This window comes from Gymnoscopelus braueri (assembly GCF_963280865.1).
Source record: "Gymnoscopelus braueri genome assembly, chromosome: 13".
Classification (NCBI taxonomy): Eukaryota; Metazoa; Chordata; class Actinopteri; order Myctophiformes; family Myctophidae; genus Gymnoscopelus; species Gymnoscopelus braueri.
In genome coordinates, this window is record NC_137615.1 from 28934538 (window position 1) to 28962350 (window position 27813).

The 27813-nt window shown below is 41.3% G+C and overlaps 2 protein-coding genes across 8 annotated transcripts in view; one reads left to right on the forward strand and one right to left on the reverse strand.

Annotated features, from left to right (window-relative positions):
- On the forward strand, positions 1–25901 carry traf7 (TNF receptor-associated factor 7). 7 transcript variants are annotated; one of them, XR_013934245.1, is made up of 23 exons: positions 1–110; positions 4943–5074; positions 5363–5420; positions 5569–5672; positions 6475–6591; positions 7135–7227; positions 7687–7720; positions 7906–8164; positions 8646–8780; positions 9005–9100; positions 9804–9925; positions 10693–10766; positions 10993–11041; positions 11512–11639; positions 11844–11926; positions 13932–13971; positions 14137–14253; positions 16801–16923; positions 19797–19916; positions 20298–20429; positions 21773–21892; positions 22974–24226; positions 24378–25901. XR_013934245.1 is itself a non-coding variant. In XM_080446053.1 (22 exons), the coding sequence occupies exons 3-22, from the start codon at positions 5369–5371 to the stop codon at positions 22986–22988; spliced, it is 2013 nt and encodes a 670-aa protein (XP_080302179.1). In that variant the 5' UTR covers positions 1–110; positions 4943–5074; positions 5363–5368; the 3' UTR covers positions 22989–25901. The 7 variants fall into 7 exon arrangements, 6 of the variants coding, with proteins under 6 accessions (XP_080302179.1, XP_080302182.1, XP_080302180.1 ...); XM_080446053.1 differs by having other exon boundaries at positions 22974–25901; XM_080446056.1 differs by having other exon boundaries at positions 7936–8164; positions 22974–25901.
- Positions 1–27813, reverse strand: part of slc25a17 (solute carrier family 25 member 17) — a 191015-nt gene that overhangs the window by 145330 nt on the left and 17872 nt on the right. The window lies entirely within an intron of this gene.

Here is a 27813-nt window from a genome sequence, read left to right on the forward strand (position 1 = left end):
GCCATCGCGCGCTGTTAGAGGCGTGCGGAGAGGGAGGAAGAAGATGAGGGAGAGATTTTCGACTGCAGACTTTCAACCTGCGCTGTTGGAGACGAAAATAACAGATCATGGTAAGATCACGAACCGTTTCCCAGCCAACGGTTATAAAAACGTATGATTATGATCATCGTAACATCACAACTAGCGTGGTTTGATGCAGGCGTCAATGCGATGGCGCACGAGACAGATCGTTAGAGAGAGAGAGAGAGAGAGAGAGAGAGAGAGAGAGAGAGAGAGAGACAGTGTTGCCATGTCGGGTTTTTATAAGCGACTTTGGGCTTCTTTTTCTGTGAAGTTGCTTGTAAAAATTGGAGTTGAGTTTTTTGGGGGCTTGTTTCTAACGTGTACTTGCTTAATTAGGCTTGCTTCAAAAAAGAAATTAACATTGTTTTAAACCAGTGGTTCTCAAATATTTTCTTAAATGTTTTGTGCCGGGGAGCATTTGTGTTGGAATGTTATTTTTTTGGTGGTGAAAATAGCAGATCTACAAGCTCACAACGCGTCGCGAGCTTGTAGATTGGCTATTTTCAAATAACCGATGCATTTGGGTTTAAAGTGCTCATGTGGCCTATAGTTGCTTCTTTTGGCCTTGTTTTCCTAGACTCTGGCTGCTTATTTCTCTCGCAAAACCTGGCAACACTGGAGAGCGAGCGATTGATTAGCCAACAGAGTGGCTAGGCTAGCAAAAACAACATACTTTTAGGTTCATTATTGCAGTACTTAACGTACAGCTGATTGATACTCAGACGTTGATTGTATTGTGCGTTAGATCGCAGCGAATGTACGCTTTAAAATGCGGTTCATCCACATTTGGGTGTCTGTCAGGAGGACAACTTTGGTCCCGTGTGTGTGTGTGTGTGTGTGTGTGTGTGTGTGTGTGTGTGTGTGTGTGTTCACCCCCCCACCACTGTTTACTGTACATATACGTTTTATTTCTGCTAGTGTTTATGTCTTGTGTATCATTGTATGTCTTTAAATGTCTTGATGAATCGAATACACAGCCCTTATAGGGCTTTTTGTGTTATCCATTTAGCACCGTTTGCAGTGGTGGAAAAAGCACTCACATTTTCTACTTAGGTAAAAGTAGCAATACTGCAATATATAAATACTCTGTTACAAGATGATGTCCGGAATTCAAAATGTTTTGACATCAAAATGTACTTCAAGTACCAAAAGTACTCATTATGCAGAATGTCCTATTTCAAGTTTTCAAATGTTTAAACATCTGTGGAAAATAGCAGATCTACAAGCTCACAATGCATCGCATTCGAATGGCCGAAATATATATAAGGCTGAAGTGGTTAATGTATGTCTTGTTATAATAATCAAAACCTACAAAGTATAACTTAGTAATTAAAGTTTTCAAATATATGTAGTGGAGTAAAAGTACAATATTTGGATCCGAGATGTAGTGGAGTAGAAGTAAAAGTATTGGAAATTGGAAATACTCAAGTAAAGTACAAATACCTCAACATTGTACTTAAGTATACTGACCATTTGCGTAATCGTACCACTGTAGGCTACTATTTGCAAACTGTTAATAAAGTATTCGATCAATCAATGCGGGTGTTCAGTAGTGAAATGTGCCCCCTGTTGGAGGCTCCCCGACCCCTAGACGGGAAGCAGTGGTTTGAGGAAAGAGGGGCAGTGACGTTGGATGAGTTTCAGTGGCACATTTTGCAGTCCCGTCCGTCACCACTCACCACTTGCTGAGCTGACACCTCGCATGCCTTTCCGTTGACATCATACATGACACACTGTCAAAGCCAGAGTGTTCGTTTGACTCTTGAGGGTGTACAGATGGAACCAAATCTGTACAGCCTCAAGAGTTACAAATGGGTAAGGGTCATTGTCTGTGACTGTAGTGGCTCCATTTGCTGTCTTTTTTACCCCTCTCTCTGCCCACCTCCCCCTGGTATGCGTGCCATTTATTCGGTTTTGGACTCGTGACAGTGAAACTCAATTGAATCGATGCGAGTTAAAAGCTTCAAAACATTCATTTTGAGCTAGGGGCCGTAGCATTGTTTCGGATGAGAGGTAGCCCCTGAAAGAGAGGGGTCCAGGGGCATCCTCCCCTGGAAGAATATTTTCTGAATTTCATGCATTAAAAATGCATAAATCTGAAGCACCCTGAGGTAAAGGAGATAGTTAATCATGCCAACATTTTGTGGAGGAAAACTGGTTATTTTCTGGTAATTGGGATTAGCTGGAAATCTTTATTTATTTGGTATTGGAAGGGTGGGCTCTCCATATTGAATCCTACGCAAATCTGGTGAGCATCGGCATAATCAAGAAAGTATGTGTTTTGACTTTGAAATAAGAGCAACATTGACTTGACTTGATATGTTATTTTTTTATTTCTGAAGATCAATGCATTGTTTTCACTGTTGCTACACTTGAAATATAAAATAACTGTAAGTGAGTGTGAACCCATAGTCATTGTTGTATAGGCTATCAAATTGCTATTCAGATATTTGGCATAAATATAGAGGTATGAAATGTGTTGCCCACTTCACGCAGCCCTAGCAGCATGCGCGCAAGTGCACCCCCTACCACCTAGATAAGTCTGTTTTTCCTGGGGGAAACCCTGCTATGTAATGTGTGGCAAATTGAACGACAGGAATGGAGCTGCTGTATGAGTGATGGATCTGGTCTTCAGACTAAATATCACCCATAATCCCGGTATAATCAACCTAATCAAGTTTGTTTCACTTTTTGCTGAATAATATCTGGGAAGGGAAACTGCAAGGGGAAAAAAGAACACATTTTAAGATATATCAGATAATAAACAAACGAGATCGGAGACTTTGTGCAATTTATCTGAGACAACGGCGTCACATTGAGCATTTTCTTTGCTTTCCGTGTTGGACGGACAATTTAATTGTTGACCTGGTAGTAACCTTGGTTTTTGGCAGCTTGTGTCCTGCAGGAGGGTGAAGACAGGTAGTTGAGAAACTGGTTTAATGCATTCCCTACAGCCTACAGTGCTACCTACGCTTTCTAGTTTCTGGTGCTGCTGCCAAGACTCAGGATCCACTTAAAAAAGAGACCCAGCTACTGCAACATTTGAGATGGAAAATTAGCATTTGAACTAATTCAATGTTTGAAATCACACTTGTCCTTAGTGATAGGGTTTTAATAAAAGTTTAGTTTAGCCCCATTTTTGCGTGTTTTGTATATGCCTATTAGCCTACAATTTTGAGGGTGGGAAATAGTCTAAGTTAGTTGTATAGTATTGTTAAAGTAATTTAAAGCAGGGGTATCAAATTCATTTTGGGGCAAGGGCCGCATTGGACGAAAGGTGACCGCGACCAGTTGCAGCTCACGTGCGTTCACTTAACACAGCTATCACGTGGCTTTGTTTTACTTAGTCCAAATTCATATATAGCCAGATATTGTTTTATTAAAATTTTGCTCTAATGTTGTGGTATGCAACACTGGTTCTCAGGGAGCAACCCTTGGTTCTTTTCCGTCCGACCAGGAAGTTACCTGCATCGTCTGGTGTCCTCCTTATCATTCCACTTGTCTAATCTGATGGGCTAGTTGATTGATGGAGGCTTTTATTGCCCTTTTGAGAATTTGCTTTTCACAAGTTCAGGCAACTCAGCAGCAATAAAGACTTGCGTAGAAGATACAAATAAGTCTGTGTATAATAATAACTGGCATGGTAAGTTGACTGTCAGTCTCCAAAATTGTAGAGATGCAGCTAGCGGTTATTTTCTTAGCGATTATTCCATTCATTACTTTTTGTAATAATTGAGAATGTTTTTGGAAGAGAATCAACATGACATTTTTTTATCGAATAAAGTCTGTTTAACCACTTAAGCTCTATTTTATACTTTGTCATACGACAGTGTCGCAAAAATATAGCAAAAATGGCAGATCTACAAGCTCACAATGCGACACGTAAGCTTGTAGATCTCCTATTTCTGCTACTTCTGAAAATCTTGCATTTGATTAAAATGTATTATTTATTTAGTATCGATTAGTTCGATTAGCTGTTACACCCCTAATAAATAGAGGTACAGTGTTGGTTTTGCAGTTGCTAGTAGTGGATACATAGATGCAGTTAACTAACTAGTACCCCGTGGAGTCCTAAACCTAAAGTTCCAGAGCTGTGAAACCACACTGGTAAAGAGAATTGGGTTAAAATAATGATGGAGCTACTAATTACATCTTGAGTCATCCGAGCTTAAGAGGTTACAAATATAACTAAACCATACAAATAACACGTCAGATATATCGTTTGTCTATTGTTTAAGTGTTGATGCATTTGAACTCTTTGGCCTCTCGCTGCTATACTGTGAGTTATAACCCATATCTTTTCCATTTTTGTTGAATGAAGATCAAGATATGTTTTATCTAGCTCTCTCTCCCCTCCCCCTCTCTCTCTCTAACCTCAAATCAAGCAATGTCTCATATCATCTTCTCATATCATCTTTATAGTCTTGGCTTTCTGAGTGCTACTGTTGTAGCATCGATAAACAATCCTTCCTGCGACACTGCAAAAGGAACGTAGCCTGTCAAAGATGTTACGCTTTTGTTATTTTCACATATAGCACGCTTCAATTTATTTGCTGCGGTTTGAAATGTAGTTGTTCAATTCAATAGCATGTGAGTTCTTTAAAGGTTGCATTATTCTGCGATGTATGTTTACAGGATGTGTCAAAACTGCTCGTCTCATTCTCTTGTTGACCACATCTCCCTCCCCATTCTCTTCCTCTCTCTACTCCTTCTCCTTAAACCCCCCCTTTTCCTCCCCAAACCCTCTCCCCATCCTCCCTCTGTTTCCCTCTCTTCTTTCTCTCTATCTCCAACCCCCACTTGTGTTCTCCCCTCCTCACTCCTCTCCTTTCTCTACACTTGTTCCTCTCCCTCTCTCTCCTTCTCTCTCTCTCTCCAGGTCCAGTAGACTAGCGAGCGGCTAGCGTTGCAGTGTGTGTTGTTTTATGATCGGCGGTGAGACGTCTCGCTACAACCGATACTCCGGAGGAACAATCACCCCCACCACCCCCCAGTAGACTCCAGCAGTTTGGTGAGGCAGACTTGTGTGTGTGTGCACAAACGTACGGTTGCTAAAAATGTGTTTTTTCCCGTTAAATTCGAATACAGTGTTTTGTATTTCCGTGTGTGTGAGATAGAGAACATGAAGACCGACAGACAGTGAATGAGCTGAGATTGAAAGCGTCAGATTACTCGAGTGGGAAGTATTAGTTCTGTAATATGTTAATGCTTTTCTTGCCTTCTTCCTTCTTTATTCATCCCAACACACCTCCCTCCCTCCCTCCCAACCCTTCATCCGTCCATCCATTGCACCCTATAGAGCAGGATGGAGGCCTCGTTTGGCTCCGCCTTCTCAGCCGTAACTGCTGGATCTAAAGGTAAGAAACACACTTTCTCTCTCTCACTCACACACACACACACACACACACACACACACACACACACACACACACACACACACACACACACACACCCCTATGTTTTGTTGAGCAGTGAGTTAATATTATTCCATATAAATCCATGTAGATGTGTGTTTTCCAGCAGAGGGGTCCAGTAGCTACAAACAGCATCGCAGAACCCCGTCCTCCTCCAGCACTCCCTACTCACCAAGAGATGACGATGAGAGCATGGTACACACACACACACACACACACACACACACACACACACACACACACACACACACACACACACACACACACACACACACACACACACACACACACACACACACACACACACACACACACACAAACCAGACCTCCCTAACAGTACATAATACAAATTGAATACATAGGTGATACATATGCAAGGTCTACTACATATCTTATGCAGTTCATTATTTGATTGCTACGCAGTACGCAGTACACCAAAATGTATTACATTTGACTTCTACAATAACTTACAAATCCTTTTAAAATCAGGCAGATACATATTTGTCTGTCAGAGGAGCTGCTGTCCCTTCACCCTGGAGAACTAACATAAGAACGTTTTCTGGGCTATTTCCCCTTAGTTCTCTTCTCACTGAAGAGAACCTCTCTGTTCTCACATTGGAGGAGGAAGCATCTCTGATTCTCTGTCTCTCTATTTCCTCTGTCTAGCAGTGACCACATACACAATGTTCTCTGGGCATGTCATGTCTGTCTGTATCTAACCGGTTCTACTGCCAGTTGGTGATCACTGAACCAGCGTTTGGTCAGGATCAGTCGGTCATATTTAAGACGGAGTGGAGATATTCAGCCAATGATTTACAGTCTCAGATTAGGGTCAAATAACATTTTGTCTACTTTGGGTTTTTGTCTCCTTTTTTTACTGGGTTATAAGTATAGAACTTTTGATTGACTCATAAGACTCATCGCTGTCTCCATTTTTCTCTTTTATCTATTTCTGTCTCTTTGTGTTGCTCTTTTTGTCTCGCTGTCGCCCTGCCAGCCTCCCATTGGGACCCCTCGGCGGTCAGACTCGGCCATCTCTGTGCGTTCCCTCCACTCGGAGTCCAACATGTCTTTACGCTCCACCTTCTCCCTGCACGAAGAAGAGGAGGACACGGTACAGTGCGCACACGGCCACAAAGAGATGCATATATTGCGTATGCAAATACATACATTCTGGTGCTGTCACCCTTTTCGGAAAACCGAGTGTGGAACAATTACAATTCAAGTTAATTCAAAATGGAATTCATTGAAATGAATTTAAACACTACCATAGGCATGTACACTGCCTTTTGCACAGGCACAAATAAATCATGGGTACTGTATGTATTTTCTTAATACATGGACAGACCGCCTTATCTTTATTATTAATTCTGCCATCATGTGCTATATACTTCAATGCCTCTAAGGTGCTTGAGATGTTCCGTTCAGCAACATCGCATAATAGCTCTTACATTTCCTCAATTCTGATGTGAGTAGTGAGAATAGCCCAGACAGCTATGGTACTTTGTGCCCAAGGTACTTTTTCCCCCTCGTGGATTCTTATAACACCCTTATCCTTATGAACCTTATTTGTGATATACCTGTAGAACACAACCTGAGCAACCCAGGGATGCTAAGGGTTCATGTGGTTAACCTTTGCTTGTTAATGTGTGTGTAGGAACCCCAGGTGTTTGCTGAGCAGCCATCAGTGAAACTCTGTTGTCAGTTGTGTTCCAATGTTTTCAAGGACCCAGTCATCACCACATGTGGGGTGAGCCTCCTCTTCCTACCTTTTTTTTGGGGGTCTCCTCTTTTCTTTTCTTCCGTCCTTCCTTACCCTTCCCTCAGTTTCTCCTCCTATCCTGGTCTCCGTCCCCTTCCTCCCCTCTTCTCTCATGGGATGGAAATGGGAGAACAAGAAAATGCACTATAGCCAGTCTCATGTGAAATGGGAACCTTTTTTTCCTGAGCCGACCGCTATATCGGCCATCATTTAACTTTTTTGACTATCAGTATTATCAGAAATTATGCAGCTGACGCGTCCCTTTTTCTTTCTCCCTTCAACCTGTTTTGGGCATGTAAAAAAAAAAAAAAAAGCTAATTAAATCTACCAGCTCACAACACGTAGACCGGCTATTTAAATGGCCTATAAATGAATCTTTTTAACCGGCCGGGCTCTAGAACCTTTACATTTCCTCTGATTCCTCTTATTTCCTCTCTTGTTTCTCAGCACACCTTCTGCAGACGATGTGCCCTGTCCTCAGGTGAGATTTGACTCGAGTGCCAGCGCACTGGCATTGTGTGTAACCTCATCAAGTTACAAATATCTATAGAAGTATTTTCAAAATGTTATATATTTTTCCAAGTGTAAGTTGTATTTTGTGTCATCATTCCAGTTTTTCCAAGTGTTGTTTAGTTTTTTCTTGTGTGTGTGGGGGTGTGTTTTAAGCTAGTGACACACTGGTGTCTATTCCCGTAGACAAGTGCCCCGTGGACAACGCCAAGCTAACGGTGGTGGTGAACAACATCGCTGTAGCGGAGCAGATCGGAGAGCTCTTCATCCACTGTAAATACGGCTGCCGTGCCACCACTAGCGCCACGGCCGGCGGGGCTGCCGCCGCCGCCTCCTCGGTGGCCGCCAAACCTGGAGCGCAGCACGAGGTAGACCCGCTGGGCTGTCCATTCACCATCAAACTTGTCACGCGCAAGTAAGGACCTGACTGCTCAAAAATATATGCATTAATCGTCTTAAGTTATGTGATGTTGGCATCTTGAGTTGACAACAAACAGGGATGAGATTTTTGATCTCGTGGGAAATAGACGAGACTTAACGCACGCATGCAAGAGACTCACTGAGACTCAAATGTATGCAAAATGTTTTCAAGATTTTAAAAAAGAATATTCAAAAATAGCAGATATACAAGCTCGCTGCAGCAGGCACGAAGTGACTTGCTGTGAGCTTGTATAGCCAAATTTAGCTGGGGACCCCCTGGAACCCCCCCAAGGACCACTGGCCTACATAATACAGATTAATGGAGTCATTATTAATTTGTTTGGGTTTTTGTGTATGCTATACTCTTTTCTTTCTCTGTTGTTTTCCCCATTGACCTTTTTTGTCTACTTTCTCACCTGTTCTCTCCCTCTCTTGTTCTCTCTCTATCTCTCTCTCTCGTTCTCTGTGGTCTGTAGAGAGCATGAGGTGAGTTGTGACTACAGGCCAGTGCGTTGCCCTAACAACCCCTCCTGTCCACCTCTGCTCACCATGAACTTGGAGGCTCACCTCAAAGAGTGTGAGCACATTAAATGCCCTCACTCCAAATATGGGTAAGAGACACACATACTCAGTCACCATACACACACAAATATATATATTTTGGGTTCATTCTGAAACTATGCCAGAACAAAACTGTGTTTAGTTACAGTTTAGTTAATTTGCGGAAACAATGCAATGAATTAATCTGCATTAAGTTGAAGATGCTTATCTATTTATTTTTCGCACTCGAACTTTCACGAATATTTTACCCTCTTCTCTTCTCCTCCTCTCCCAGCTGTATGTTCATTGGTAACCAGGACACGTATGAGACCCATCTAGAGATGTGTAAGTTTGAGGGTCTGAAGGAGTTCCTGCAGCAGACAGACGACAGGTGAACCAAACTAATATTTAATAATGTTATTTATTAGTGTTCACGCTACTGCACATTTATAAAGTGTGGCATGTCTGCAAATCAGGCTCCACATCTCAGCCTCTGTTATTGTTGACAAATAAGAAAATAAGATTGTACTGATAAGATGATCATAAAAGGAAAAACGTAAGAAATACGCAAGCTATATACTGACTTGTATATTTTAATGTGAAATTTCCATTTTTTAAATATATGGATTAATTCACTGGTTATTTTCCTTAACTACACATTCACCGCCAAAGTTTTTTCATAATAAAATCACCCACTGCCAGGGTTTTAATAATTTTTTTATAGAAACGATGTGAATTATTTATCCGTTTATTTTTTAACATTGAAGTGAATGGATTTTTTATTTTTTATTATTAATTCGTTAGGGTTATAAATTTATACCCAAAAATTAGAGAAACTTTTTAGGAATTCAAAAACAGAATATAAGAAAATAATTAAAAGGGGAGAATTCTCCCCTTTGGCGGTAAAGACCATTGACTGAAAAGGGGAGAATTCTCCCCTTTGGCGGTGAGTGTGTTAAAAAAAGAATTATGAACATTTAAAAATTATAATATCGCATTTTCTAAAACGTACATTATTAATATAAATATAACTTATTGTGACCTGCATTATGTTTGCCATTTTATTTTGTTCCTGACCTGAACCTCCGCTCCAGGTTCCATGAGATGCAGCTGACCCTGGCCCAGAAGGACCAGGACATTGCTTTCTTGCGCTCCATGTTGGGCAAACTGTCTGAGAAACTGGACCAGCTGGAGAAGAACCTGGAGCTCAAGTTCGGTGAGGCAGAGCCGAGAATGAATAATGTTTTAGAGCAGTAGGCATCAAACCAGTTGATTTATCACCTGGAGGTTTGGAAAAAAAAAGGAGGAGAAATTGAGTAATTATTCTAAGACTGGTATTATTTGGAAAAGATAATGAAGATGAATGTTCATTTTTTTCCTGGAGGGAATTTAGTTTTAGAAACTGTATAAAGGTTATACTCTCTATTACAGCAATATTGCCTGTTCCGCCACAAAGACTCTGATTCTGCATAGAATAGAATAGTCTCTGTTGTACTCTGGAGCAGATCTTCTCAGCATGGTCAATGCTCAATGCATGGTCAGTGTGAACTGCCAGATCTTTATAAGAGCTGAGCTGAGTGATGGTTTTGTTGTGGATGACCACTGACATGAGGTCAGCAGCAGCTCTTGGATAAAGACGGTCAAATATACTGCCTGTGATTTGTAGTCAGTGGGCTAAAACATGCAAAAACACCGGTATGGTCCTTTTTTTTAAAAGGCTAATTTATAATGTTTTTATAAAGGCTATTAAATGCCACTAAACAAATCATTTCAATTGAACCTTTGCTCTCATCTGTTATTTCACGTTGTAGCACGGTGCTATATAACGTATTGTGTTTGTGAGAAATGAATGTCCAGTCCGTGAAATAGTGAGTTCACTGTGGACTTCATTGTGTCACTCATCAAGTAACAATGGCTCCCGTCACGTCATTTCACATCAGAAGACTAAGTGTGTGTGTGTGTGTGTGTGTGTGTGTATTTCAGACGTGTTGGATGAAAACCAGAGCAAGTTGAATGAGGACTTGATGGAGTTCCGTCGAGATGCCTCTATGCTTAATGTAAGTAACTATATAATAACTATATTATTAAAATATTCTTTATTCACTCACTTTATTTCACCAAATCACTGTTACTTTGTTATTTCACAGCAAAGGAAAATGACTCAGCCACAATAAAAGAGCAAAGTTCAAGTAATTAAAGGGCAACACACACCTAACGAGAGCAATGTTACCATCAATATCTCTCTCTCTCTTTCTTTCTCTCTCTCTCTCTCTCTCCCAACAGGATGAGATGTCCCACATCAATGCCAGACTCAACATGGGTATCTTGGGCTGTGAGTATAACTATGTCCTTCATCCTCTTCATGCCGTCCTTTTTAAACCAAATCTTTCAAACCTCTTCCTCTTTTTCCATTAACTCCTCTGGGAGGAGAAAGCTGTCTCGTTTTGTGTGGAGTCGGGGGGAAAACCGGAACATTTCAAGATTGATGCTTTTGAATTGTCTGATTATTTTTGGGCTTAAATTGTCCCTTTTGAAATGCAAATTAAAAATTCCCTCTCCTTTATCTCCTTTCCTCTCTTTCTCCCTCGTGTATGACCCTCTAGAGTATTTCTAAATCCTTTCAGTTTTATTTTATTTTATGCTCACCATTCATTTCACCCCGGTAGAGAATCTGTCCCTCTCTCCTCCCTTGTCTCTCTCTGTTGGTCTTTCTGTCTCTCTCTCTCCATCTCCCTCTTTATCTCTTATGCGCCTTTCTCCCTCCTGTCCTCTCTTTAACTCTCTTATGGTTCCTCTCCACAGCATATGACCCCCAGCAGATCTTCAAGTGTAAGGGGACGTTTGTGGGACACCAGGGTCCAGTCTGGTGTCTGTGTGTCTACTCCACTGGAGACCTGCTCTTCTCTGGATCCTCAGACAAGACTATCAAGGCAAGACACACACACACACACACACACACACACACACACACACACACACACACACACACACACACACACACACACACAGAACACAAACCTGCGCCTCTCAAGCAGAGAACTACATACATGAAACAGTGTAAGAAAAACTGAGCAACTAGTTATTGATGTCATATTAACGTGATATCTTTTTTTATCTTTAATGCTGTCTGTCAGGTGTGGGATACATGCACCACCTACAAGTGCCAGAAGACCCTGGAGGGTCACGATGGCATTGTACTGGCTCTGTGTATCCATATGTGAGTAAACGCACACACACACACACAGGGCACGGTGGCGCAGTTGGTTGCGCTGTCGCCTCACAGCTAGAAGGTCCTGGGTTCAATTCCCGCCGGGGACGCTGGGGGCGTGTCCTCTCCTCCGCGTCATCAGTGCCCATACCCTAGGGGGGGTTGGCGAAAGGGCCTTTCTGTGTGGAGTTTGCATGTTACCCCCGTGGCCCCTAGGATAGGTATCCTCACAAAAAACATGCAGTAATCCTGGTCTCTATACTGCCTCCCCCTGGTCAGCCGGGGCACCTGATGGATGGGAAAGGAACTGGTTGGAATAACGTGCTACGTCCAACCGGGGAAACTCCTCCCTGTCAGGTGATAAGAAGCGGCCTGCTAGCTCCTCATGCATTGAAGGAGGCATGAGCTCAGTTCTAGGCTTTCCCCAGGTTGGCAGAGGGAGAGTAGCGCCCAGGATTACATTGGCAATTGGCACTGGGGGAAAACATGGGTTACAAAATCGTGGGATGAAAAAAAAGAAAAGACACACACTAGGGGTGTGCCGATAAACTAATTTCACGAAACGATACGATATTGGGCTCACAACTTCGATACGATTACGATACGATATGCACTTTTTTATTATGAAAATATATGGGGGAGGAAAAAAAGGAAATGCAAACAAATAATTCTGTTTTTGCATTATTCAGACATGCAAACTTGGAGCTTTTCAGCTACAATAGCCGTTTTGAATCCAATTAGGGCAATAGTGTGACACCTGACCCGAAAAAAAACAACATGTTGTCACCCTTTTCACCTCGGGGCATTTTTTTGCATGCCTGATTTTGTTTTATTGGGGGGAAAAAAAATGATTTCAAAACGATATTTCTTTTCCCCCAAAACGATACATATCGTCACGAAAACGTATCGCGATATATCGTGGGACGATATATCGGCACACCCCACACACACACACACACACACACACACACACACACACACACACACACACACACACACACACACACACACACACACACACAGCATTGAATGATTCAGTAAGTCCACCTGCTCATCAAATGCAGCCTACTCCTCCAAATAACTCATCATGTGGCAGCAACTCAGCCACACGATGAGCAAGCAGACAGGGTGAAGATGTTCCATTACAGTTCAAATAAATGTTAGAATGGGCAAGAAGTGCCTTTGAACGTGGTCTGATCGTTGGTGCATGGCATGGTGGTTCCACCAGTTCAGAAACAGCCATGCTCCTTGGATTTGTCTCAAACTTGGTTTATGTATATTTTATAGAGTGTGGTGCCTTAAACCAGTTAACTGCCAGCTGGGTGAAAAGGTGTTCTTAATGAGAAGGGTCATACTCGTATATACATATTAATACAATATACCTATCTGTATGATTTTATTGAGCCTAAACAAATATTCTGGCAGCCTCCTAGCACTACACAAATAATTATTTTCTTAAAGGGATAAGGTCTACAAAAAAAAAAAAGATGTATTCAAAGTGAGCAAATTACAGCTGTAAGCATTTTCCGAAGAAATGTTGGCAGAAAAGTATGTAGAAAATGCTGTGTTCACTTTTCTATCAAATATTGCTGTTGCGATATTCAGCAAAAAATGAGTCATGAGTAATATTGTGCTGTCCTAGTTCCCATAACCATCCCCTGGTCACTGGATAATGACAGTCTTAGAATGGTCCTTCCCAGTAAATGTCTCAGTTGTAAACAAGACCTTTACGGGTCCATTTGTTTACATTTGTACACTCGCAGATTTAAATGAACACTGTGGCTTTTACTGTGTGACTAACCCATTTTGGGCGGGAACCCCTATCTTTCAGGAAGGGAACCCTCTTGGGGTTCTTGTTGCTATGTACAGTATACAGCAACATACATTTGTTGTCATTTTTGAATACATATTTGAAGTTTTTCAGAAAACTTAGGTCAGGATTTAGAAGGCGTTTTTTAAATCGGCCTCAGGTCTAAATGGGTTAAGAGTCAGTGTTCATCCTCCATTTCCGTAGGAACCGGCTGTACAGCGGCTCTGCAGACTGCACCATCATAGTGAGTAACTTGCCATGTTATACTTCCTCTTTCAAATAAAAGGAGAATTACAAATCCACATTTGCAACATCAGGGTGTGTTGCCTCATGGATTTGTGTAAGTCATACCTGTGTGTGTGTGTGTGTGTGTGTGTGTGTTTGTTTGTTTGTGTGTCTGTGTGTGTAGGTGTGGGACATCCAGACCTTACAGAAGGTCAACACGATCCGTGCCCATGACAACCCAGTGTGCACGCTGGTCTCCTCCCACAACATGCTGTTCAGTGGCTCTCTGAAGGCCATCAAGGTACAACAATGACCTCTACGCTGCTGTGTCACATGCCTCTATACTCTGTCTGCTGCTGTGTCCAGTCACATGCCTCAGTCTACACTCTGTCTGCTGCCGTGTCCAGTCACATACCTCTGCACTCTGTCTGTGTCCAGTCATCAGTGGTGGAAGAAGTACTCAGATATTTTACTTAAGTAAAAGTTGCAATACCACAATATAAAAATTCTCTGTTACAAGTAAAAGGCCTGTGTTCAAAATGTTAATTGAGTAAAAGTACAAAAGTATTGGCCTCAAAATATACTTAAAGTACCAAAAGTAAAAGTACTAATGTTTGAAAATAGCCGATCTACAAGCTCACAACGCGTTGCGATGCGATAGTCTAAAATAGGGCTTAAGTGGTTAATGTATGTTTTATAATATAATAATTTATATCTGCAAAGTAACTAGTAACTAAAGTTTTCAAATCATTGTGGTGGAGTAAAAGTACAATATTTGCCTCTGAGATGTAGTGGAGTAGAAGTAACAGAATTGCAAATTGGAAATACTCTAGTAAAGTAAAAAGTAACTCAAAATTGTTCTTAAGTACAGTACTTAAGTACATGTACTTAGTTACTTTCCACCATTGCCAGTCACATACCTCTTCACTCCGTCTGCAGAGCCTTGTAGAAACTGCATCATTTTCTTAACTCCTGGGAGTGACTCCTGATTAGCAGTCTAAGACACATTCATGTAGCAACTTTTATTGATGCAACACTTTGGGATTGGCCATCAGCCAGATTTATCCTTGTAATGCTATTGTCAGATGACGGTTATAAATGAATAGTAGCTACTCTGCATTTTATTTTGTTTATTTTATGTATACGTAATTATGTTTTCCCAAACCCTTTCTTATCATGGGTAGTTATTCGTAGTTGGGAAGGTGTACCAGTGTTCATTTAAATATAAATAACAAGACTAAGAAGAGACAACGGCAGCTTTGTTGAATATTTGGGTCAAGACCCAAATGGTTGTTTAGGGGACAATTAAGATGAGACCAAAATTACTCAAGAGTTTCTTTTGTCCAAAATTTTTTTTACAGTGTAAAGTAGGCCCTGGCTGACCTTCTCTTGTCTGTTTAAGCCTCATCATCAATCGCTCCCAAGTATCAGATTTGGGTCAAGAGAGAAGACATATCTTTGAAAGTGTGGCTCTGCTTGGGGAAGAGTTTTAAATGCCATTATAACAGAGAGACACCAGACATCACAGAGCCTCACAGAAGAGAGCTGGGCCAAGTTGTGTGTGTGAGAAAGAGAATGAGGATACATGGGGCATCTGGTGAGTGACCATGGTCACCATGGTTACCGGGGGGGAGGAGGAGGAGGGGTGTGATGAGCTCACTGCTCTTACACAGGGACTTTCCTTTCTTACTCAACTCTTATTTCCCAATTTCCTCCTTTGTCTCCTCCTCACTCTCTCTCCTTCTCCTGCCCTCTTTATCTCTCTATCTACACCCCCCCCCTCCCTCCCCTCGTATTCTCACTATTTCAGTTCAATGACATCATGTCATTCTCTGCCTCACGCCCACCATCTCACGCACGCGCGCGCGTGTGTGTGTGTGTGTGTGTGTGTGTGTGTGTGTGTGTGTGTGTGTGTGTGTTGGACAAATAATAGTTCCACTTAAATTTGTTATTAGTTTCAGTTGAAGTATTGGGTTTAGAAAATGAGTTGACCACTGAAAGTAAACACTATATATTTAGTGTGACGAATAGCGAAAATCACTACGCTTTGTTGTGCGCTTATTGTGGAATTCTTGATCAATCAGTATTTGATTAGGCAAGAGGAGTCGGAGACAATATTCAAGTTGGTGATGGATATGCTTACATGCATGATATCATTGGGAGAAGAAGTACATTAGACACACTGTTTTACACAGAGCGGTGGTAAGGTAGTTCTGCCAACGAGCACAGGGATCAGATCATAGTTCTATTCTAGCTGCTACAAGGACAAGCTGAACCATAACAAGACAGGCTGTACCAAAACAATAGCTGTCAGGCCTAGCAGAGACATTTTGGCTCCTACAAGCTAGTAAGCTACAAATATCATAAAGTATTATAAGTGATGGTTGGATACAAAGGTTAGATGTAAACAACCATAATAACAATGTCTTATAATTCTACCACAATTCTTCCTCAAATGACATGCCCAAACAGGAATGCCAGGTTTAAAGTGGTTACGCAAGAACACCCATATGGAATTACTGTTCCATGTTGATAATATCAATACAATAACTTCTTTGAAAATATGTCTTTCAAACCTTCTACCTTTAAACCAATATTTGAATAAAAAAATCTTTTTTTTGCGTAGGGGGGAAATGTCTACTCTAACAAACAAAAAAAGGACGTTTTCATTTTTTTTCGTATTTGGACCTCTATCTTTCACCTAGCTTTGTGGCCTTTGTTTCCTTTTATCCAAAATCTTTTCTGAAAGGTTTGAGTCTGGCTCCAGTCTAAAACATTTGTTTCATTCTCCTGTTTTCATCAATTATTTTTAACCTACATGTGTCTGTCTTTGTGTGTGTGTGTGTAGGTGTGGGACATCATTGGTACAGAGTTGAAGCTGAAGAAGGAGCTGACGGGTCTGAACCACTGGGTCAGAGCACTGGTTGCCTCCCAGAACCACCTGTACAGTGGATCATACCAGACTATCAAGGTATTGTGTGTGTGTGTGTGTGTGTGTGGCTTAAACTCTCCTAACATATGGACCACTTTGATGTGGGGATGGACCATGCTTCTGCCTGTTGAGTGTGCATTAGCATGCATGTTCTGTCTGTTCGTGTACCTGCTTGTGTCTAGCTGAGATGTATTCTGGTCAGTAAGACCAGAAGTTGCATCTCAGTCAGACTTTGTTCTACTTTCCCACTGTTCAAAGCTCGGTCTGTGGGTGTAAGTATATCATGCGTGGGTGTGGAGCAGTCTGGTGAAGTAGGTATACTCAAATTTTGCCAGTATTGCCGGTGCCATAAAGGAACAACGCCCTTTGTAAAACAATATCTCAGAAACCGTGACATGAATGAAACAAAACTATATTGGCAGGCCAACTTAAAGTGCTAGTATACATACAGCCTATTGCACCCTTAACCGTTTTGTATAGCAAGTCAACAAATTATAACACAGTACCAGCTGTTTTCAAACGAGACAAGTTGAGTGAGTAGAGCTGAGAGGTCAGCACTGCGTGAGAGCTAAATGTGGGAAACTGTCGGTGAGTGTATCTATCTCAGTGGAGTTAGTCAGTAATGAGCACCCTAGGGATGCACTTCAGAGATAAATACCATGACGGCAAATACAAAATACTGTAAGTATGAAGAGACAGACAGGGAGAGGTAACACCAGAGATATGGATGAGTGAAGGAGAAAGACGTGCTGGTCTCATGAGGGACTCATTATTTTGGTTTGGACGTATAGGAGATCTGAACCCAGTGTTTACCCGGAAAATACCCTTTTAAAGAGTTTACTTCCAGCTTAGTGAAGAACATTCAGTCCAGATTTCTAGCCAAGAAAGCCCCTCTGAACATTCTTTGCTAATGTATAAGCCTTAAATATCCTTTAAAACGTGAATGTAGAGCCAAGAAATAACTTCACTTCCAAGCACGATAACTATAACGATAGTTATGTGAGCGCCCACACTGATGAGCGATACGTTCTGTGAACAGTGCGGCAGTGGCTCAGGGGTAGAGTGGCCGGATGGCAACCATGAGGTTCTCAGTTCGATCCCGGGCTCCCCCAGAGTTAGTGTCGAAGTGTCCTTGAGCAAGACACTGAACACCTAATTGCTCCCGATGAGCAGGTTGGTGTCTGAATGTGTGTGTGTGAATGGGTGAATGTAATGCACAATCTATGTAAAGCGCTTTGGATAAAAGCACTATATAAATGCACCATTTACCATTTTAACAGTAGCACCACACACACGCTGCACAGTCCAGCCCAGCTGTGTGAGCCTGTGTCAGAGCCCACATGGAGGGAGAGAGTGAGACATAAGAGGTGGAGAGAGATCTCGGTCTGATTTCCTGTCAATGTTTCTAGCGTTCATAAAAATCGTTCTGAAAGTGATGACAAAAAGTTGTCGTGAGATTTATTGTTTTGCTGTAATCCCTGTGTTTATCTTGGAGCCACTTTTATCCCCGTTAAGAAAACAGAACGTTGGTGTGCAGGGTTCTTTCATGCCGTTGCACAATTGACAGATTGGCATAAACCAAAAGTTTCAGTCTTGAGATAATTTTTTTTTGTTTCCCTGTGTGGACTCTGCCATCCACTTCAGTTAGAAAGATTTCTATAACGATTTGTATAAGTGACGTGAGCGTGACGACATGCCCATTTTTACATAACATAATATTCAACACCTAATAGACTAGACAAACGACAGCCAAAAGAAATGCAAGAATAAATACAAATACAAATAAATACAAAAAAAGCAGTTAAAAACAATTACACATAAGACAAGAGCCCTAACAAAGGCACCAAGAGGCAGCCCAGCCATGGGATGAGTTTAGCTAAGTCCAATTAGTATTTACCAGTTACCACTTAAACCTCATACGTTGTTGAGCGGAGTCCCTCGTGTCTTTTCTGTTTTCTCTCAATATTAAATATCTTCGCTGAAAATAGCCGATCGACAAGCTTACAACGCGTCGCCGCGTTGTAAGCTGCTACTTTAGCTGCTACTTTACCGTCAGAAGGAGAGTACATCAAAGGTATGGATTTAAATGTAAACCAGAAAAGCCAGTCAGATCGAAACATTACATTGAGAGATCATCACATGCTGGCTGTACGGTGATGTGTGTGTGTTTGTGTGTGTGCGACAGTGTGTGGTTCCACGTGTGTGTTGTTGTGTCTGTGTTTCCTGGTTCCTCCCATCGTGGTGTGTTTCAGAGCTGTGTTGTCATTGGCCAGCTGCCACGCACCAGCCAGATCACTCCACTGTGTGTGTTACCATGGAGACAGTGGTATTGACACATTGCAGCTGTTCTGCAGGCTCACTGTTTCCACTGGCGATAACACTGTGTGTGTGTGTGTGTGTGTGTGTGTGTGTGCTTAATCTGTGTGTTTATGTTGTATGACTGGTGTATATGTTGTGTGTGTGAAATACACACCAGAGTTTGCATGTCGTTGCTGTCTGGTGGAAACCTTGTATGTCCAAAACGTTCCTTTTTTATAATTATTTTAAAAACATTTAATAATAGTGAAAATAGCCGATCTACAAGCTCACAAGACGTCGCATTGAACTGCTATTTTCACCAATTTTGTGTGACACTCTTGTATGATGAAATAGGGCCTTAATTCATGACAAAACATAAACATTTGAAATATGGAGACATGAGGTTTCTGCCTGACAGCAACGATGTGTGTTTAGTATATTCAAGGTAAATGTGTGTGTGTGTGTGTGTGTGTGTGTGTGTGTGTGTGTGTGTGTGTGTGTGAACATGTCCTGTTCTGATGATAAACACTACACAGTCCAATAAACTCTCTTTATTCTTTTTGTATCTTTCTTTCTACATTTCATGTTAATCTTTCTTTCTTTAATTCTCTCAGATCTGGGACATCAGGTCACTGGAGTGTGTGCATGTCCTCCAGACCAGTGGAGGCAGCGTGTATTCCATCGCTGTCACAAACCACCACATTGTCTGTGGAACCTATGAGAACCTCATCCATGTAAGACACACACACACACACACACACACACACACACACACACACACACACACACACGCATAACAGTAATTCCAAAAGATTAAAATGGTTAATAGACCTTTTTCACGGCAGCCACATTGGCATCCATGAAATAGTCAATAAGAGTCACTATAATTCACGTAGGATGGGGCCAAACGCCCGCAGGGAGCTTTTTTCTAGTTAGTATAATTGGTAACACCTGCGTTTACCCCACTATGATGTCAATATGGCTGCTGTGAAAAAAGGTCTATTATCAGGCTCTAAGTAGGGCTGCAATTACCTATTATTTTCTTAGCGATTAATCAGTGGCTGGACTAGAGGTGGGACTGTGATGTGATGGTGTGTGTCTGTGGGTTCCTCCAGGTGTGGGACATCGAGTCTAAAGAGCAGGTGAGGACGTTGACGGGTCACGTGGGAACCGTGTACGCTCTGGCTGTCATCTCCACTCCTGACCAGACCAAAGTCTTCAGTGCCTCTTACGACCGCTCGCTAAGGGTGAGAAACCTACCGCTGTACAGAATATGTGCATGTGTGGCCACGGCCTTTCTAGAAGAGTTGTTCTCAAATGGACCCTGATGGGTCTCCATTGTATACTCTAAGAGTTACCAATCATTTAGCTGGAGGTTCCCGGGAACCCCTGGGTAAATAATTTACAACTTAAATCCCAGTTGTAAAAATGACGTTATCGCAAGTTAGCCTATTTTATACCTAGGAAAACATTGCAAAGTATTCAAAGTTTCCTCAGTTCTGATAATAATAATATTACAACTTGACAGTGCAGATGTATTTTGTATGTATTTGTGTGGTAGTGCTCCAGCGCTCCAGCGCTCCTTGTTCTTAACACATCGACCGCCAGTGGTTAATCTCATAATGTACTCACCAGTGCCAAGGTGTTTTTGTTGTTTTTTTGTTTTTTTCATGTCGCCATAGATCTTGTTAAAATCCTTAAGATTGAGCTCTACACGGTCTGTTTACATCCGCGAGATCTCCCTGTATCTCCCAGTGAAAACCACGTGTCAAACGGGGCATCCATGTTTGAGTTAGAGCGGATTACGTTAAACAGTGAAATGCGAGGAGAAAAAACTACAGGAAGAGAATTGAGTTTCAGTTTCGTCTGTAGAATGGGAGCGGGCGTGATCTTCAAAACCGGATCCCAAATAATTCTATTTCCTGTCATCAAACCGGAAACGGAAGTGGATCAAAAAAATTCCGAAAGTGCACCCGGACCGCGCATGCGCGAAAAGACCGCAGCCCGTAGGACTACGGGCTCGGCGCTTAACCGTTGGATTTAACGGCCCGTAGAACTACGGGCCCGGCGGTAAATGTGTTAACAGCATTTTTTACGATTTTCTTACCTTTTCAAGTAGTCACAGAATACTTTCCGCGATCACCGTCCTCACGGTGATCCCCTCATTACACACACAGGGGTCTCGTAGAATCGGGGGGAAAAAAATCTGATCGCGGTAATCTGTTCCATAATATCAGCCAGTTGCAAATAGTGTGTTTCGTCAAAAATACATAGTAATAAAAAAAAGTACACAGGAGCCGAGATACAGGATTTTAAAGTAATACGTTAACCAGGAAGTGAATTGAGCAGTAAATCTTTGGATCACGTTTATTTTTTTATTTTTATTTTTTAATGACGTTTTAAAACGTCTTTGCCAGACAAGTGGTGTATTTTAAATGACTTTTTAAAACGTCTTTGGCAGGCAATGTGTTAAGTGTTTGCAATGAACTAAAGTCTCAAATGATGCAATTTTGAAAATGGGCACTGTGTCTTACATTATGTGTTTCCTTATCTTTCTAACTGTGTGTGTGCGTGTGTGTTCGTGCGATAGGTGTGGAGCATGGACAACATGATCTGCACCCAGACACTGTTGAGACACCAGGGCAGTGTAACAGCCCTTGCTGTCTCCAGGGGGCGCCTCTTCTCTGGAGCCGTCGACAGCACTGTCAAGGTGAGACACCAGCAAAGACGCCTGTGTGATGAGTGTGTTTAATACACTTATATATCTGGTCCCATAAGGAACTTTAAACTGATCTAGCGTCCAGTCTGGACCCATAATGCACCACCAGTGATGTTTTCCTGTGTCCGTGTCTCTTTCCTTTTCACCCTGTCTGTACACTGGGATGTGTGTGAACAGTCCCACTCCGTACGGGCACTCATGAACCACTTAGAAGGTGTGTAGAGAACCGAAGACTGACATCACTGCCGCTAGAGTTATTTTTTCCTTTGAAAATACCATAAAAGGTCTCAATAGCATTGTTGCATATTAGAACTGTGTTCCAAAAATAAATAAATGAGCCCAGTGATTTTACTCATATGGATTTGAAGCATCAACTGACGGTGAAAAACTACAAATGTATCCAAAGAGTAAGAAAATAAATATGTTTTCTCCAAACACAGACATTATCAAATGTAACTCAATATCATAAACGAATCATAAACGACACAAGAGTCACATGCCTGACAGAATCGCCGGGCTGATTTGTTTATTGTTGGAAACACAGCTCCACATTCTAAGATGACCCTATGGTATTTTCAATAGAAAAAATACTTATGTGACCCAGGGGATAACGGAGTGCCGTCAGGACTTCGATACTCTTATTGCTGAGAACCCAGGAAGTGCAGTGTGGAATGTGAGGTCCATCCGATGAGCAGTTCTCTAGAACTGCCCCACTCCAGACGGTCACGTGTCCTGGGCGGCGGCCATGCCTCGAACTGGGACTACATGCATAACATACATACTGTTTATACATGCTATATACTGTGTGTGTGTGTGTGTGTGTGTGTGTGTGTGTGTATATATATATATATATATATATACACACACACACACACCCAGGATTCTGTTTTTAGACCATCAACAGAAAGGAAAATATACTGTATATTTTCTATTTTTGCAAGTATCTTTCAGCTATTTTGATCAAATAAGTGGGTGGTTCATTAAGTGCCTTTCTAAGCACAATTATAGCTAATAATTTATTCTCGCGCTCTCTCTTCCCCCCCCCCCCCCCCCGTGTGTCTCTCCCCCATAGGTATGGACATGCTAGAAGTACAGAGGATGGGTTGAGGCCTCTGAGAGCCGTCATCCAGCTGGCCCTCCAAACAGACTTCATATTTCGTGTCAAACGGACCTTGCAAGCTTTGACCTTTGACCTTCTCACACGGCTTCCGTTCTGCGCACCGATTTCTGGGATTGTGTTTCTATGGCCACAGAATATTAACCACCACTTCAGGATCAAAATGCATCAGAACAATTTTACTAAAACCGCTTCATTTTTTTTAACTTTGACATTTGACACCCTGACATTATTGCTTGGAGGGACATTGGGTGTCACAAATTGAGATCACACTGCCTGTGACCTCGGCACCAGTTTATGATGGAACAAAACAAGGAGGAGCTGCCTTATGCTTGCACCAATCGACAGGCCGCACCGAGCCAAACTCTTCTTTGACTGGCAGATGCTGCCGCGAATCATAGCAAGAAGGGAGCAGAGAATATTCTGGGTAATGGAGTTTTGCAGACTGTAGGGTGTCCTGCCTGCTTTTATGGACACACCCGCCATTGAGAAACTGTATTGACGATGCCTATACCATATTGTTGAATTAAGTCTATTGGCCGGTTTCACGGACATGAATAATCAGTCACAGCAGAGCAAAGGTTTTTTTTCTGTTTGCACCCCCCCCCCCCCCGACCCCCCATAAGTTGGAAGTGTTATTTGACACAGATAAAATAATAGACTGTCATAATCACCACTGTAACAGTTAAACAGTCTGAGCTCTGCTAGCATGAGCTCAATTACATGTTGGGTGTCCCCGCATAAACATTTAGAAAGTGTTATAAAAGTGTTCCGATAACGTTTAATATTGACTGCCAGGTTTGTGCTATGAGAAGTCGGTGTCATGGTGGAAACATTGCCCTAACCTTTATCTGGCGTGTAATGTGATCTTATGGCCAGGTGATGCTTAATAGTTCAACTGTGTCAGTTTCACTGTTTGGGTGTGTTCACACTGTCCTCCTGTTATGGAAGAAAAAGTGCTGCCTAGTGCGCTTTTTCTGTTTAAAAATGAAACGCAGCATCTTCCTCCCCTGGCAGCAGTACGGGCCACATCACAACCTCATTCAGGAGCTCCATCTGTAATGATGAAGCTCGTTTTAAAGCTTACTTCAGGCTGAGCATGGTGCAATTTGAAGACGGGTTGAGCCGGCAATCTCGATACACAATGTACCGTGATATGGTCTGCTTATGTATGCCCACATTGTATGCACATTTCAACAACAAAAAAAGTTTAAAACTATTCTCATTATTTTGAAAGCGTTCCGTTCGGCCATGGGTATGTTCACAGTGTGAACTTACCCTTAGAGTACGTGCAATAATTAGCAACTAAAGGAGATCCTATTTAGAAATTCTGTTGTCTCGAACTACACAGCCCAAAAGGATCCTATGGGTCAAATGTTATGCCCTCAAAGTTAAATTAACAGGATATTTTACTGCGTGAATCTCACCGAAAAACTATTTTCAATCTGGGAAATAACTGTTGTTTATGTCTGGTGGGCAAAGGGTTGAGAATTGTACTTCTTGCATTTTATAATGCATTGCAGTTTTTATTTTGGAGGGAATGTTTAAAAAGATGTGGCATATTTCCCTACATGCTCTCTTTGTTCATTTTTGTCACTGTATTCATCTCTGTGAAACCGGCTCTTTCAAGCAAGTTTTAATAAGTGATCACTTTAAAAGAGATAATGAATCTATAGATTTATATTAGTGCCATGATAGAGCTGTATTCAAAGCCCGCTCAACGGTTGTATAGTTGTTTAAATGTGAAAAACAGTGCCGAATATGAAGATGTGCCCATAAGAATGACTTACCTTGGCCTGCACAATGGAGAATGGCTGTGTGTGTGTGTCTGCGTGTGTGCACGCACCTGTGTACGTTTGTAAGTTGTGTATGTGTAATGTATACTGTAGAAATGTACTTTCTTCAAAACCGGTGTAGGGAGGAGAATGGGTGTGTATGTACGTACGTTTGTAAGTTGTATATGTGTGTAGCAGAGATTCTACATTTCAACGAGTGCCATACATTGTGGATGAAAATATATTGATGAAATTGTATTAATATAGGAAGTTTGCATTCGCTATTGTTCTCACATCTTTGTCCCCTCTCACTCTGTCTGTTTCAGCCCCTGTGACTTGTTAACATGGATTGTTTTAATTCGCTTGATCCATAACTAATTGCTGATTATTCTAATGATTGAGGGGTGAGCATCCTCACACAGGGAACAACTTTGTGCTGTTAGTATTTTTTTTTAAATATATATATATCAGACCCATGTCTATGAACCATAGTGTCCCTTTTCTGGGCATGTCGTCATAATAGGCAAACATTCACCAAAAAGAAGAGATTTGGTGTAGACGGAAGAAATGTGGGGGCCTAGCATTGACCCCTGGGGTACCCCGGTCACTGAAGTAGGGGTTTAAGTGGTTAAGCTAAAATGAAACGTCAGCGAGTGAAATTGATCTGAAGATCTTCTGACAGGTTTGCAGACCTTGATGGAGGAATACTGTTCTGATCTTGTGTTACCCAATTACACTGCTCAAAATAATTAAGGGATCAATGTGTTCCCTACATTTCTTTGAGCAGTATATATCACAGCATTCAGACTTCATTTCTAACCAGCTCTAGCTTGTACTTCCAATACCTAGCTGCTCAAATTACGCGACTTTGGAAAGAAGTTTTGGAATTTAGGAAAAGTTGAAACGAGTAATTGCAGTAAATTGGGACGGAAATAACTAGATTTGAGCTGACATTTGTATCACAGCAGTCTGACTTGTACCTTGCCTTGGTAAGACAGAGTTGAGGGGAAGTGAGGTAGTGTCTTCACGTGATCAAGGTTTCATTGATTTCTTGTATACTTGTAATCATGTAAGCCTGGTTCTGATCATTGATAAATAAAACTTGTACGCTTTGGAAACTGTCTTGCACTCTTTCTCCTGTATGTTGGTCTGATTTACTTTAGTTAAAGGTAGGGTAAGTGATTTGCAATTATTCAAATAATTGCGAAATGGGTCTATGTTCTGATAGTGCTCGTTACTATAGAGTGTCCTGTCCATATAAGGAGTCTCCATGTCTCTCCAGCTCTTTATAAAACAGAAAATGCATTTTCGTTTCAGTTTCAGTTTCATTTCCAATTTTATCCAATCAGGATAGAGAACTCAATCAGGATATAGATTAAACAAGTGAAATTGGAAGTGAGGACACTAAGGAATGAGCAGGAAAAATTGGAACTGGAACACTATAAAAATTAAGCTTAAAAATGGGTACTTTCTCCTGATTGGCTGAGATTTTGACACCTACCAGAAAATGTATTTTCTGTTTATTAAAGAGCTGGAGAGACGGGGAGACTCCTGTTACTGAAAAAACACTCTATAGCAATGATTACTATCAGAATATAGTGCTTTAACCTTTTAACAAAATACTTTTTGTTTTAACCCAAAAATATCACTTACCCTACCTTTAAATGTTCCTTCTAAAGCCAGGGCACAGATCTACCAATGGACTATGAATTGGGAAAATTGTGCATTACAGTATTTGCCTCTGAGATGTAATGGAGTAGTAGAAGTAAAAGTACTGCAATTTTGAAATACTCAAGTAAAGTAAAAAATAACTCAATTGTACTTAAGTACAGTACTTGAGTACATGCACTTAGTTATGTTCCACCACTGGGTACTTTAAGTATATTTTGGTGCCAATACTTTTGTACTCTTACTCAAGTAAAATCTTTTAGTATTTCTTCTGTAATCAAAAGGAAAAAAGATAGACATTTGTTTTTTCCTCTTAAGATAATTGTTTATATACAGTCTCAACAATAAATGTATGTCTAATATTAGGTCGGAACTTAAAAGGTTCTTAATCTAGATTACCATGGCTTTGTTAAACCAATCTACAATTAAACCCATACTTAATTTAAGGCTTGTGGTCAGAGTATCAAATAGAAGTTTTAAATGAATGGATTAATTTACATACTCACATTGGTATTTCTGAATCAGACTTCTGTACAGTAATGAGTTGTCCTCTTCTCTTTCAACATGAAAGAAGACTGAACTGACTTTTCAGTTTAACCTCATGTCACCTTTCCTCTTTCCCCTGGAGCCCACGCCCTTATAGGGTGTGGGCCTTAGAAGCAGTGATGTAAAGTAACTAAGTACATTTACATTACATTACATTTCATTACAGTCATTTAGCAAACGCTTTTATCCAAAGCGACTAAGTTTCATTCAACATAGGTAGGGAACGAAACTACTAATCACCAGAAGTCTTAAGTGCATTTCCTGCAAAAACAAGCAACCAAGAGTATACCTAGCGCTAAGGTAAAAGTGCAATATATCAGCTACCTACTTTCTTAAACAGATGAGACGAAATAGCAAAATCAAATGAGCATGAGCTAAAACAAATAAGTGTATCGACTAAACAAGATCCAATAAAACAATACAACAATAAAACAAGAGTTCGTACAACTAATGATAATAATAATGAATTGCATTTTTATAGCGCTTTTCCAAGTGCTCAAAGCGCTTTACAATGGTTCATTCATTCATACAGGTGTTGTTAACTAGTTAACAACAAGTAGGCCAGGCAAAGACGAAGGGTAGTGTTTCCTGAAGAGGTGGGTTTTCAGCCTGCGGCGAAAGATGGGCAGTGACTCTGCTGTCCTGACATCAGTGGGAAGTTCATTCCACCACTGTGGGGCTCATTCATTCATACAGGTGTTGTTAACTAGTAGGCCAGGCAAAGAGGAAGGGTAGTGTTTCCTGAAGAGGTGGGTTTTCAGCCTGCGGCGAAAGATGGGCAGTGACTCTGCTGTCCTGACATCAGT